The following is a 12,869-nucleotide window of genomic DNA, read 5'->3' on the forward strand; positions in this document are numbered from 1 at the left end:
GTCTCAGGAAGATCTGTGTTTGAGTCCTACCTCAGACGCTTAGTTGCCGTGTGATCCTAGGCAGTTTCTATAACCTATCCCAGGCTCAGTTTCCTCCTCTGTAAAATGGGGATGATAATTGCACCTTCTTCCTAAGGTTGCTGTGAGGATCAAATGTGGTATTTGTAAGGTGCTTTGCAGATCTTAAAGCAATGTACAAACATAAGCTGCCATGATAACTGCCCAGGCCACAGAGTTGGGCTTTGATCTCAGGTCCTCTGTGGTGTTGGGGATGCCATTCATCAGAATTTACAATCCCACACTCAGCACTGAAGAGGCACCTTGGTGTGGGAAAAAGGCCCTGACCCTGGAGCTCAGAGGTCAGAGGACCTGAGTTCGAATACTGCTGCCTCTGACACCCATTCTCTCTGGTACTTTATATCAGTCATTTAGCCTCCTTGGGCCTCAGTTTCCTTTTCTGTAAAATGAGAGGAATAAATTGGAATCCTCAGAGGTCCAGACTCACAAAATCCTAGAGCAGAAAGAGACCTCAACGGTCATCTAGTCACAGGGCCCCAGATTAATAACAGGGAAGAAGCTTGATGGTTGTCCAATCCAATCCATCTTAAAGATGAGATAACTGAGTGATCCATGGAGGTGAAATGACTCCCACTAGCAGGCCAGGTAGGGAGAAAAGGCCAAAAGGGAGGGCAGTCTTTAAATACACACACACACACACACACACACACACACGTGTATGTACACATATGTGTATACACTGAAATGATACCATCCAATAGTAATTCAGCAAATTCATCACCCTGAGTTTTATTTATAAGGGAGATTGAGGATCTGTGATTTTGTTCATGTGGGAGCTTTTATCAACTCAGATTGCAAATCATCTCATGACTCTGAGTTCTGAGTTCGAGCTGTTTGCCTCAGTTTCCTCATCTGTCAAGTGAGCTGGAGAAGGTGATGGCAAACCACCCTAGTATATCTGCCAAGAAAACCCCAAATGGGGTCACGGAGAGTGAGACTCACTACCAGCAAAAATATTTGTAGATAAAAGGAAAGGTAAACTCACAGTATCTAGAAGAGTGTAGTAGGAATCAGGACAGTGAGGTTTCTTTCCCTTGCCACTAGCTCTGTGATGCTGGACAAGTCATTCACTGTCCTCTAGGCTTCTGTTTCCTTAGCTGTAAAGGAAATTGGTCAGACTAGGTCATCGCCAAGATTGCTTTCCAGCTCTTAATGTCCATGATTTAACAAAATCAAATTCAGGTTCCATGAGGTCTGTTATGGGGCAGGACCAGAATGTCAATAAACTAATTTAGAATCTTAAAGACCAGATGTTAGTCAGCTCAGTGCAAACATTTTTCCTAGCAACGGAGATCGTGCTGCAGGTTACTTTGTTCATTAGTTGGGCGATATCTGGACTTTCCCAACATTCCCCATGGAGGGTCTTTCCATAGACCCCTTTCCCCACCAAGCACCATCCCTCCCCCAATATTAGGAGGGTTCTTGTCTTTAACCTTTTTTTAATATTTTTTTAAGTCCTCAATACACAATAATCCTGACCAACCTTGTTTTTCTGGGGTTTTGTTTCCCTTAATTTGTCACTTTATCTCCGCCTGCCTCAGTTTTCTTAACTGTAAAATGGAGACAATAACAGCACTTAACTCCCAAGGTTGTTGTGAGGCTCTGTTGACATAATGTTTGTACAACACTTGGCATAGAGCCTTGTACACAGTGGGCATTTAATAAATGCTTATTCCTTCCCTTCTCCCCTTCTCAGTTTTCCCAGAATCTCTTTTGGAGTTGTGTAGGCCAAAATTATCCCCATTTCCCCCATGGGTCCGAGGGACCCTCATCACAAGAACAGTAAGATTCAACATCAGTCTCCTTCCCGATAGATGGCTGAAATCCCTTTACTCCCAGCTTCAGCTGACCCCAGTTTTTCAATCATTGCCACTCCTGAAGAGAGGCTGGGTGTGTCTGAGAAATTCCATGTGCAGACCCCAACCCTGGTTCCCTCAGCCAGGTGGAGAGGAGACTCTCCGCCCCTCTGACCCAGTACCTGCCTCATGGCACTGTGGAGAGCCTCAGCCTCCAAGCCCTAAAATATGTCTGCCCAGGCTCTGGTTTTCTCTCAATCAACCAACCAAAAAGTCCTTGCTGTGTGCCCTGCACTCTGTTAGGCTCAGGAGTGGAAAAGACAAAAATAACCACTATAGTTGACAGCGACAGCTAACATTTTAATAGCGTTTTAAGGTTTGCAAAGCAATTAACAGACATTCTCTCATTTGATCCTCATGGTCATTCTGGGAGGGAGGTGTTATTATCCCCACATTATAGGGGCAGACAGAGGTTGTTACTTGTCCAAGGTCAAACAGCTGGTGTCTGAGGCTAGATTTGAAGTGAAATCTTCCTGAGTCCAAGTCCAGCCCTCTGTCCACTGACCCGCCTATGAAACAGTCCCTGTCTCCAGGAGCTTGAATTCTATTGGCGAGATACTATGCACACATATAAATACGCTACTCTATGAGCTTTTAGTACATTTACTATGTGCCAGATACTGAGAACACAAAAATATAACAATTCTTAATCTCAAGGAGCTTTTTTTTCTTCCTAATGAGGGAGATAAGCAGTGCATATGTATGTATGTATAGAAATTCTCTCTTTCTGTCTCTGTCTCTGTCTTTGTCTCTCCCCCTCTCTTTCTCTTTCTCTCTTGTCTCCCTCTCCCTCTCCTCTCTCCCTTCCCCCTCTCTCTCTGTCTCTTTGTTTGTGTCTCTCTGTCTCTCTGTGTCTCTCTGTCTCCCTGTCTCTGTCTGTCTCTCTCTCTCTCCCCTCCTCTCTGTCTCTATCTCCCTTTTTCCAGCCCTCTCTCCCTTCCCCCCTCTGTCTCTCTCTCTGTCTTTTTCTCTGTCTCTCCCTCTCCCTCCCTCCCTTCCCCTCCCTCTCCTCCACTCCAGAATCGATATAAAGAACAAATACAAGATCTCTAAATACACAGTAGTTTGGTTAGGAGAGCGCTAGCCATTGAAGGCACCTTCATGGAGAAGGTGTTGCCCCCCTACAGATGGGGACCTGGGGCTGAGAATGGGGGCTTGGCATTGGTGAGTTTTGCTTCAGGGAAAGACTTGGAGGCTCCTGCTGGGGATGGAGAGCCATTACCCAAAGGTCTGGCTAATGTTCCCCTTTGAAGACTCAGGGTAGTATCTTAGCCCCTAGCTATCCGGTAGTGAGGACTGGGAATCTGGGGTCCATCCTAGCACACTTGTGTGTCTCTGCCCATAAAGCCCTTGGGTCCCAGAATCCCCGTCCTCAGGTGTGTATTGGCTGACAGATCTTACCTGATTTAGTGACCCGGAGGAGCTCGGACACCGCACTGTAAGGTACCTGCCCATCACTGAGAGCCCCAACAACCATCACTGCATCGTAATGATCTGCAGAGAAGAGGTAGACAGTCAGCCACCCCTACTGATTCCCCCACCTGTGCCTAGGAGGTGTTTGCTTCCTTGCCCACAGATTTTTCTTTTTTACCCAGAACAAAGAGAGTGGGTTTGATCTGAACACAGATGAGAAGAATGGAAGCTTAGTAGGACAGATGGTGGCTCGGGCTGGAAGAGGGCTGGTGCTGGAGAGCCTTACCTGAAGGGGCAGGCAGGGCTTCTGGGCCCAGGACACAGAGGCTCAGCTGCTGGTACAATCCTCGCTGCTTGGCCAACTCCAGCATATTTTTGCTGCCCTCCACTCCATGGAGGTGGCAGAATCCTCGTTTCTGTAGCTGATGGAAGCCGGGCCTTGTTACTGCCTCTATCCCATTCTGTCTAGACTTGGGGGTGGGGAATCTGCAGCCTCAAGGCTACATGTGGCCCTCTAGGTCCTCAAGTGCTGCCCTTTGACTGAATCCAAACTTGTTTTCCATGAAGTTAGGATGAAGCCTCAAGGCCACAGGTTCCCCACCCTTGGTCTAGACCCTCCTTATCTCTGGCTCAGGCTTTGGAGAAGGGAGAGGAGGAAGGTGCATCCCTAGATAGTCTGAGTCTATTCTAGCCAGTGTGTCCAGGGCCACAAGAGGAAGGGGCAGGGAATGTTTCTAGTAGCATGGGGAGACTGAAGTTGGTGGGTAGGAAGCGGGGGGAGGACCTTGGATGGCGGGTAAAGAATGGGGTAGATGGATGGGCAGTGGGAATAAATAGCTTGAGAAATAGGGGAAGATAGAAGAACCAGAATGGCCAAAAGCTCCCTCACCTCAACAGCCACCAGCCCTGTACCACAGGCCACATCTAGGAGCAGAGCCTCTTGGGGAGAGAAGGGGAAGGCTGAGGCCAGGCAGTCCACAGCCAGGCGGGGAGCTCGGTAATCCAGGATGGCCACATCCTGTGGGACAGAAAGACATACATTCCTATCTCATTCCTCTCAGAATGTGGAGACGGTCCTCTTCTGTCAGGCAGCTCCATCCAGACTGTGCTGTCAATCCCCTGCCTTTGGGAAGCTTCTGGGATTGAGCCCACCTGGTTCTGACCCTTTAGCAGTGGTTGGGCGACTCTTCTAACATAGCTCAAAACATGGTGGGGACTCTTTCCTGGGAATGGCCTCTAGCTACTCTGGCCTGTGTTCCTTCCTCATAGACTCCGTGGGGGTGGGTCTCTATCCCCACAAGTCATAACTCTAGGGGCCTCTGAGGCCATCTAGTCCAAACCCCTGATTTTCCACATGAAGAGACTGATTTAGCCCAACTGTCACCACCATTTACAAAGAGGCTGAGACCCAGTTTGGGAAAGAGGTCTAGCCCAGTCCCATGGGCCCAGAGGAGGGCCCTTGTGGTCCTTCTTTCACCTGCCCCACTGCTGGGGAACCATCATGGTTTCCCCCCTGACTTCAAAGTTCCTGCAGGTTGGTTATAAAACCAATCTCCTTTATCTGTGAATCACAAGACTCGCTCATCTTTGTGATAAAAAGTTCAGATACCACGATATGGCAGCAGAAGGAGGAAGAGATCACAGTGTCCTGCAGGAACTTATTCCCTGTCATGCCCTCCCCCCACCCAGCTTTCTCATTAATAAATAAAACAGGGTGGGACTACATGACCGAAGGTCTTTTCTAACTCAAAAAATCCTCTGACTTCATGACCAGGCAGCTCTGGGGAGCTCGTTCTAGAACTAGATCCAAGGTCCTGGAAATATGTTAATTTTAGTCTTTGTAGCGCCTGGTACAGTGGCACGTAGTAGGCACTTTAAAATGCTTGTTGACTGATTGATAGTCACCTAGTATTTACTAAGTACCTACTCTGTGCTAGGCTCTGCTAAACACTGGAGGTTCCAAGAAAGGCAAAAAACAGGCCCTTCTCTCAAGGACCTTATGGAGGAAATGGCACAAAAGCAACTATTTGCAAACAAGGTGTAAATACACATACAGAGAGATGTATATAATCTTCTTGAGTTCAAATCTGACCTCAGACACTTACACACTGGCCGTGTGACCCTGGGCAAGTCATTTCACCCTGTTGCCTCAGTTTCCACATCTGTCAAATGAGCTGGAGAAGGAAATGGCAAAGCCTTCTAGTATCTCTGCCAAGAAAACCCCAAGTGAGGTCATAAGGACTTCAGGAAATTAAGAAAAGAAGGTTTTGGGGACAAGATAATGAATTCAGTCTGAGACATGCTGAGTTGAAGATGCCTACGGGACACCCAGTTTGAGACGTCTAATAGATAACCTGAGGTTGGAAGGAAGGGGTCAGGCAAGATAGGCGCTCTGTGGGGGAGGGCTGCTTTTGTCTTTATATCTCCAAAGCCTGGCACACAGTAGGCACTCAATAAATGCCTGCTGATTGCTTCATGCCTTGTAGTTCAATGCCAGGCTTTTTGGAGGCAGACACAGGTGTGCCCAGGCCCTGGCAAAAGCGGCTGGCTGAGGAGTTCAGTGAGCTACTTTCCCAGCAGAAATGAGGAAGTGGGGAGGCATGGCTTCCAGGCAGACTGGTCAGGTGAGGCCAGGCCGCTTCCCTTCAGTCTCAGCCAGCTTGCGGAAGGCTCCTGGCCCAGGAGGGGATGTGCCCGGAGTCTGATTTCATCTCCTGGCATCTTGTGCAAGAAGGCTTGTGGTATTTGCTTCTCCAGAGAACATCTCCAACATCCTTGTGCCTCAGTTACACTGTTTACTTTCTAACAACCCTGAAAAACCTGCACAATTTGCCTGAACGGCTGAGTTCATTCTGCCCTTTGGAACTGCTGTCTTTTCTATCATAACTGCAATCAGGAATGAGGCCATTACCGAGATACTGACTGTTGCCTCATGTTGCTAGCTAGCTGTGTGTGTGTGTGTGTGTGTGAGAGAGAGAGAGAGAGAGAGAGAGAGAGAGAGAGAGAGAGACAGAGACAGAGACAGAGAGAGACAGAGACAGAGACAGAGAGACACAGAGAGACAGAGACAGAGAGTAAGAGAGAGACAGAGACAGAGAGACACAGACAGAAAGAGACAGAGACAGAGAGAAAGAGAGAGACAGAGAGAGGCTGAGAGATATGGAGAGAGAGACAGAGGGAGACAGAGAGACAGAGGGAGAGACTGAGAGAGAAAGATGGAGAGAAAGAGATGGAGAGAAAGGGCGGGGGGGGGGGGGGGGGGGGGGGGGGGGGGCGAAGCAGCTGAATGGCATCAGAGGACCTGGGTTTGAAAAATGCCTCTGCTATGTACAACTGTGTTATCTTGAGTTCAACTTCCTCTCTCTGGACCTCAGTTTCCTCCCTGGTGAAGTATAGGACATAAGTGAGAGATCCCCATCCCAGCTCTAACATCACCATCAAGGTGCATGCTCCCTTAGAGCTGGGACTGCCTGGCCTTGTAGACTTCACCACTTCACTTGTTCACTCCCAGTGCTTCTGAATGTGTGATGACACATCCCACAATCAGCAATACCAGACGACACATTTTGCCTTCATTTGGAAATGTCCATTTAGACTGTGAGCAGGCTTTGTTGAAATATCCTGAATTTTGAATATTCATTCAACAAACATTTATTAAAGGGAGATAAGCATAGCACCTCCCCGCCCCGCCCCCTTCCCCCAGCCAGACCAGTTTATACTCGGGGAGGCCTCCTTCTATATCTGGTGTGTGTCAGTCTCCACCCCACTGGCTCCCATCAGCCTTCACACTCCCTAAACACAGGCTCAGTCTCCCCTATCAGACTTCAGGGGCCCTGAGGGCAAGGACTGTGCTTTCCCTTACAAGAGCAGGATTCACTTAGGGTAGGAACTGTTTCCCCTGTCAGATCAGAGGCTCCCTAAATGCAGGGGCTGTTTCTCCCCTGTCAGATCAGAGGCTCCCTAAATGCAGGGGCTGTTTCTCCCCTGTCAGATCAGAGGCTCCCTAAATGCAGGGGCTGTTTCTCCCCTATCAGATCAGGGGCTCCTTGAGGACCAGTTCTGAGTCTTCCCTATTTGCTTGAGAGATCTTTGAAGAGAGAAACTGTCTCCCCGTCAGATCTAGGGTAGCTTGGTAAATGTGCAGGTGTGTGTGTGTGAGTGTGTGAGTGTGTGTGTGATTATATATGAGGAGGGTGGAGGAAGTTGTGTTTGTGTATGGAAAAGAAGGGGAGAGGAGGGGTATGGTCACCTGATCGTAGTCAGACGCCCACTGGTCATAGAAGTCAATTTTTTGGCTCAGGTCAGTGATGCTGTGGGAGGTGCCAATTCGTTCTTGCACCCGAGACAGGCTCCTTCTGGGGGATGCCATCTTGCTGAGGGAAGAAGATCAACTCACTACTTTTTGCAGAACCTGGAGTCCTCAGGAGAGCCATTCCATGGCTACCTAGACCTATAGCTGGCACAGGCAGGTTGTATCATTGAGGGGTAGATTTAGAAAAAGAAAAAAAGTGCTCAAGAATTCTGTTTGGTTTGAATCCCTTAGTGGACATACCTCACCTATGGCAGATTCTTGAGGACAGTAACAGTACTTGGGGAGAGGGATAAAGGGATAATAGGGTCCACCCTGAGCATGAGGAAGGTAAAGAGAACACAGCATTTAAAAGTCTGAGGGCCTAGATTCAAATCCTGACCATAGTAGTTTTGTGACTCTGGGGGGAGCCTGCCCTGTCTGGGCCTCCATATTGCCCTCGTTGAATTAAGAGGGTTGGACTGGCTGGTCTCTCCAGCCCCATCCAGCTCTCACTGCTCTGGTCCTCTGCTATTCTGCAGATAAAACTCGGGTTTGGTAGACTCACTATGTAGGCACCAAAGGATTCCTAGGGCAGGGGATGGATGGGGCAGAATGGTCTGGTTGAATGAGAACCAGAATGATCACTTCTCTCCTATGATCCAAGGGTTCTTGAGTCACAGGCCTTGTCCCTTGTGCCCATGCTGGGGGCAGGAGGGAGATAACCTGATCCCCAGAGGAGCTGGGCCCTAGGCCAGCCCCTTCTATGTTTTGTGTTCTCTCCTCTTCCCTCTATTCATCTCCTGCCTGGATACCTCTGTGGGCCTCTGGCATCTGGCTGTCCTTCTCCCCTCTCCATCTCTCTACATCTGTGTCCTCTTCTCTTTCTCTTGCACTTGTGCTATGCTGCCTTTGCCCAGTGTCTGCTCAATTCCTTCAGAGTGCTCCCCTCAACTCTTCAATCCTTCTGTTTCTCTATTCCCCCCTTCTCTGGGGCTCTGTGTTTTTCTGCCCTTTTCTGCTTGTTTCCTCTCTCCATGCTTTTGTCCTTGCTGTGCCCCCATGCCTAGAATGTATTCATTTCTCACCTCTGTCTCTTCAAATGGCCCTCCTATTTCTCTCATTTTCTGTGCCTTTATCTCCCTCATGTCTCTGTCTCTGGTGTCTCCCCCTCCCCTCTGTCCCTCAGCATCATTGTCTCTGCATCTCTTCCTACTGTGATTCTCTCTCTGCCTGTCTCTTTCCTGTTTGGATCCTCTCATTCATCCAGTTAATAATAGATCTCAACTTCACCTTATCTGACAATATGATTCATCATTAAAGCTACTGGTCCCCTCGATCCCATTTCTACCTGCCTGGTCCAACCAGCACCCCCTCTCTCATATATCCCACCATGGCCATTCCATCTTTCCTGACCTTCCACACTAAACTTCTAAAAGGCTAGACTGAGCCCTTGGCTTCCCTACCCAGCATCTTTTCAACCCCTGGCAAATGAGCTTTGACCCTTTGCACTCTATGGAGATCTCTCTCTTAGGTCACAAATGACTTATATAATTCTCAGATCTCACATTTTCCAGTTCTTGCCTCTGAGCTCTCTGTAGACTTTGAACTGACCCCCTTCTATTGGAAACTCCCATTTCATTTTCAGCAGTATTCCACTCTCCTGGTTTTCTGTCTCCTCTTCAGACTCCCTCATGGTATTTGGTCCCCAGTGGTTGGTCCCTGGTTCTCTTTCTTTTCTCTACCTGATCTTCCTTGGTTATCCCCTTCAGAGTTGGAAGGGACCCCAAAGGCCATCTAGTCCAATCTCATTATTTTACAAATGAGGAAACTGAGAACCAGTGAGAACATAGCATCATACCATCAGGAGCTGGAAGGGACCACAGTCTAGGCTAATCTCTCCATTTCACAGGTGAATAAACTGAAGCCCAGGGAAATGAAGTGATTGTCTAAAGTCATTAGGCAGGCAGGTATCATCAGAGGTGGGATTTGAACCCAGGTCCTCTGATTTCAGTACCTGCTATGTCCTACTTCCACAGCCACATCTAAACAGTAGACTCCTATACCATATCTCTCACTCTGACCTTTCTTTCAAGATCTATACCCACACACCTCCAACTAATTGCCAACTAAACAGCTCCTCCTGCCTGTTCCAGCCGCCCGAACACTTGATGAAGCCTGAATCAGGCTTGTTCTTTTCCTCCTCCTGTCATCCCTCTTTCTGTCTGTGGTACCACCTAGGTGCACAGGTGTGGGATTGGGGGAGTCATGGTTAAACTGTCGCCTTGGTGGGGCTGGGTCAGACTGGATTCTTCCCTTGCTCTGGGTCCTTGGCACCTGCTTCCATCTCTGCGCCATATTTTACATGACTTCCCCTCTCTGTTCTCTTTCCCTAGCCCTTAGCCCAAAGCTGGATGCTGCCTGCCTGGACTATTGATATCCTGGCATGGAGGAAAGGGCATTGGATTGGCAACCTGAAGACCAGGATTTGAATCCTTCCTCTGCCACTTAGCTGTGCCCTTGGGCCAGTCATCAAAGCTCTCTGGGCTTTGGTTTCCGTGAGAGGAGGCCTCCTGAGGTCCCTCCGGCTCTAAATCTCCAATCGTGTGATTCTGATCAATATTCCTGTATTCGTTCTCTTAACCCCAGCCTTCATACCTGGGCACGCACAGATCTGGGCATCACTCTCCTCTGTTCCAATATCTTCAGGGGACAGACACCTTGATGCCTGTAGAATCAAGGTCAAACTCCCCATGTCTAGAAGGCACTTTACTCTATTCTCTTCTTTACTTCTTTTTTCTACTCTTATTTACTTCTTTACTTCTATTTCTCTTCTTCCTCTTATTTACTTATCCTTTGTCCAGCTGATGTAGAACATTCTCTGACCCCAGCATTGCTTATGCCCGGCCTTGTTCTGTCCAAATGTAGCCCTTTCTTTAAAGCCTATTTCAAAGGTCTCTTCCAAAAAGCCATGTTTGTGATGTCAGAGAGAAGGGCTAACTTTCTGCAATTTAAATTCCCTGGATTGCAGGGGCAGGAGCATGAATTGTGGGTGCTGGGGAGCAGGGGAATCAAGGTGGGAGAGACCTACTCACCTCTTCCCAAGCCCAGCCAGCTGCTCTGGTGGGGGTGGGGTTGCCAGGCACTGGAGCAGAAGGGGCCCAGACGAACAGATTCAGGCTAGTGGTCAGAGCAGATGGGAAAGGGGAGTGGAGGAGAAGTGGTCCCTTCCCCCATTCTTCTCCCAGTCTCGGCTCCTTCTTCCCTCTGAAAGCTGATTGGTCTTTAGTTAAAAGACACTGACCAATCAGAACAAAGGCTATCTCCCCTCCCTCCCCATACACACAACATTGGTTTATAATTGACCTTTCCCTTTCTTTCCTTTTGCCTTTAAAGCCTTCAAGTGGCTGCTTCAAAGTTTTGAAAGTAATCTGAGCCTTTATTCCAGATCCCCTTAGAATCTGAGTCCTTATCCCTGACACTGGCCTCACTCAGAGCAATTAGCCTTGTCCTAAATAGTAAGCCCCTCCTCCACCAGCAATGCATCATTCTTTTTTTCTAAAAATTTTAGCACATATTTTTATCTACTTCATTAAATATTTCCTGATTACATTTAAAATTTTAACAATAATTTTTAAAAATTTTGAGTTCCAAATTGTTTCTCTCCATCCTGTCTCTACCCCCCCACTGAGAAGGCAAGCAATTGAGTCATATTTCCATAATAGCCACTTGTTGCAAAAGAAAACACATATACACCTACACTCACAAAACAAGACATTTTTTAAAAATTTAAAAATCTGTACTCAGAGTTCGCCAGTTTCTCTCAAAGTAGACTGCATTTTTCATCATGTGTCCTTTGGGATTGTCTTGGGTCATTGTTGTTACAATATTACTGTTACCATATACAGTGTTCTCTTGGTTCTGCTCAGTTCACTTTGTATCAGCTCATAAGTCTTCCCAGATTTTCCTGAAAGCATCCCATTTGTTATATCTTAGAGCAGAATAGTATCCCATTACAATCATATACAATTTATCCATCCATTCCCCAGTTGATGGGCATCCCCTCAGTTTCCAATTCTTTGCCACCACAAAAATGCACCATTCTTGAAAGTGGGGCCCCATTCCAGCTACGGAGCTGCCCTTCCCGATGCTTAGCTGGCATCCGTAAGACTGAGCTTGCCTTACTGACCCTGAGCTCGATTCCCAGCATTGGATCCCAGCCCTCAGCCTCTTCTCATGGCTTAGTCCTGGCTGTATTGCTGAGCCCCAGTCTCTGCCAAAGATAGTCTCACACTGATCCACCCTCCTAGACACGGAACTCCCATCTTTTACCAACATTTGATTCTGAGTCTCCATTCCTATGACTGCATTTTGATTCCTAACAATGAGCCCTCATCCCTCCATTTAGTCCCATTCTTTTATAAATACATTCTTATATATTTTGCTTTTACATTCCTTTCATTTCCCATCCTAACCCTCCTCCTCCGTCACCTAGAGAGCAGTCTTTTATAACAAAGAATAGAAAGAAAGAAAAACCAAACCAGTCATCAAAGCCAACACATCAGTCAATCATGTCTGACAGCACACGAAGGTTACCTGCATAGTCTACCACATGGGCAGAAAATGGGGGCAGGTGCTTTCTCCTATCTCTTTTTCAGAACTAGATTTGGTCCTAAGAATTTCACTGTGCTCTGGTGTTTATTTTGGTTCTCCCTCCCCACATATATTATTATAGTTATCATGTATATTATTTTCCTGGTTCTTCAATTGATCCATCTAAGTGTCCCCAGTGACCACCCCTTCCTAACCCAAGCCTCCCTTGATGACACTGGGCCTCCATCCCTGACTCTAAGCCCCCAATGACTCTACCTGTGAGCTGCCATTCTAGATCTGGGGCCAACATCCCAACACTGAGCCCCCACCCTAGACACTGAACCCCCGATCCTCACCCTAAGTCTTCAGCTCTAACACTGAGCCCCCACCCTAGACACTGAACCCCTGATCCTCACCCTGAGCCTCCTGCTCTAACACTGAGCTACCATTCCAGATCTGGGGCCAACATCCCAACACTGAGCCCCCACCCTAGTCACTGAACCCTCAATCCTCACCCCAAGCCTCCAGCTCTAACAGTGAACTGCTATTCCAGATCTGGGGCCGATATCCTTAACACTGAGCCCCCACCCTAGTCACTGAACCCCCGATCCTCACCCTGAGCCTCCTGCTCTAACACTGAG

General features: G+C 47.9%; 1 protein-coding gene across 1 annotated transcript in view; it reads right to left on the minus strand.

Moving 5' to 3' along the window:
• METTL27 (methyltransferase like 27) overlaps positions 1–10,898 on the minus strand; it is a 14,804-nt gene extending 3,906 nt beyond the window's left edge. The window contains exons 1-5 of the mRNA XM_069089490.1: positions 10,731–10,898; positions 7,597–7,720; positions 4,237–4,365; positions 3,634–3,769; positions 3,336–3,428 (exon numbers count right to left, since the gene is read on the minus strand). Coding sequence (XP_068945591.1) covers positions 3,336–3,428; positions 3,634–3,769; positions 4,237–4,365; positions 7,597–7,716 — 478 coding nt within the window. The 5' untranslated portion in view covers positions 7,717–7,720; positions 10,731–10,898. The remainder of the gene's footprint in view (positions 1–3,335; positions 3,429–3,633; positions 3,770–4,236; positions 4,366–7,596; positions 7,721–10,730) is intronic.
• Positions 10,899–12,869: the final 1,971 nt, after the last annotated feature.

The sequence above is a fragment of the Petaurus breviceps genome, unplaced genomic scaffold, assembly GCF_028583685.1.
Source record: "Petaurus breviceps papuanus isolate PSGF00001 unplaced genomic scaffold, PetGlider_PUasm1.0 186, whole genome shotgun sequence".
Lineage (NCBI taxonomy): Eukaryota > Metazoa > Chordata > Mammalia > Diprotodontia > Petauridae > Petaurus > Petaurus breviceps.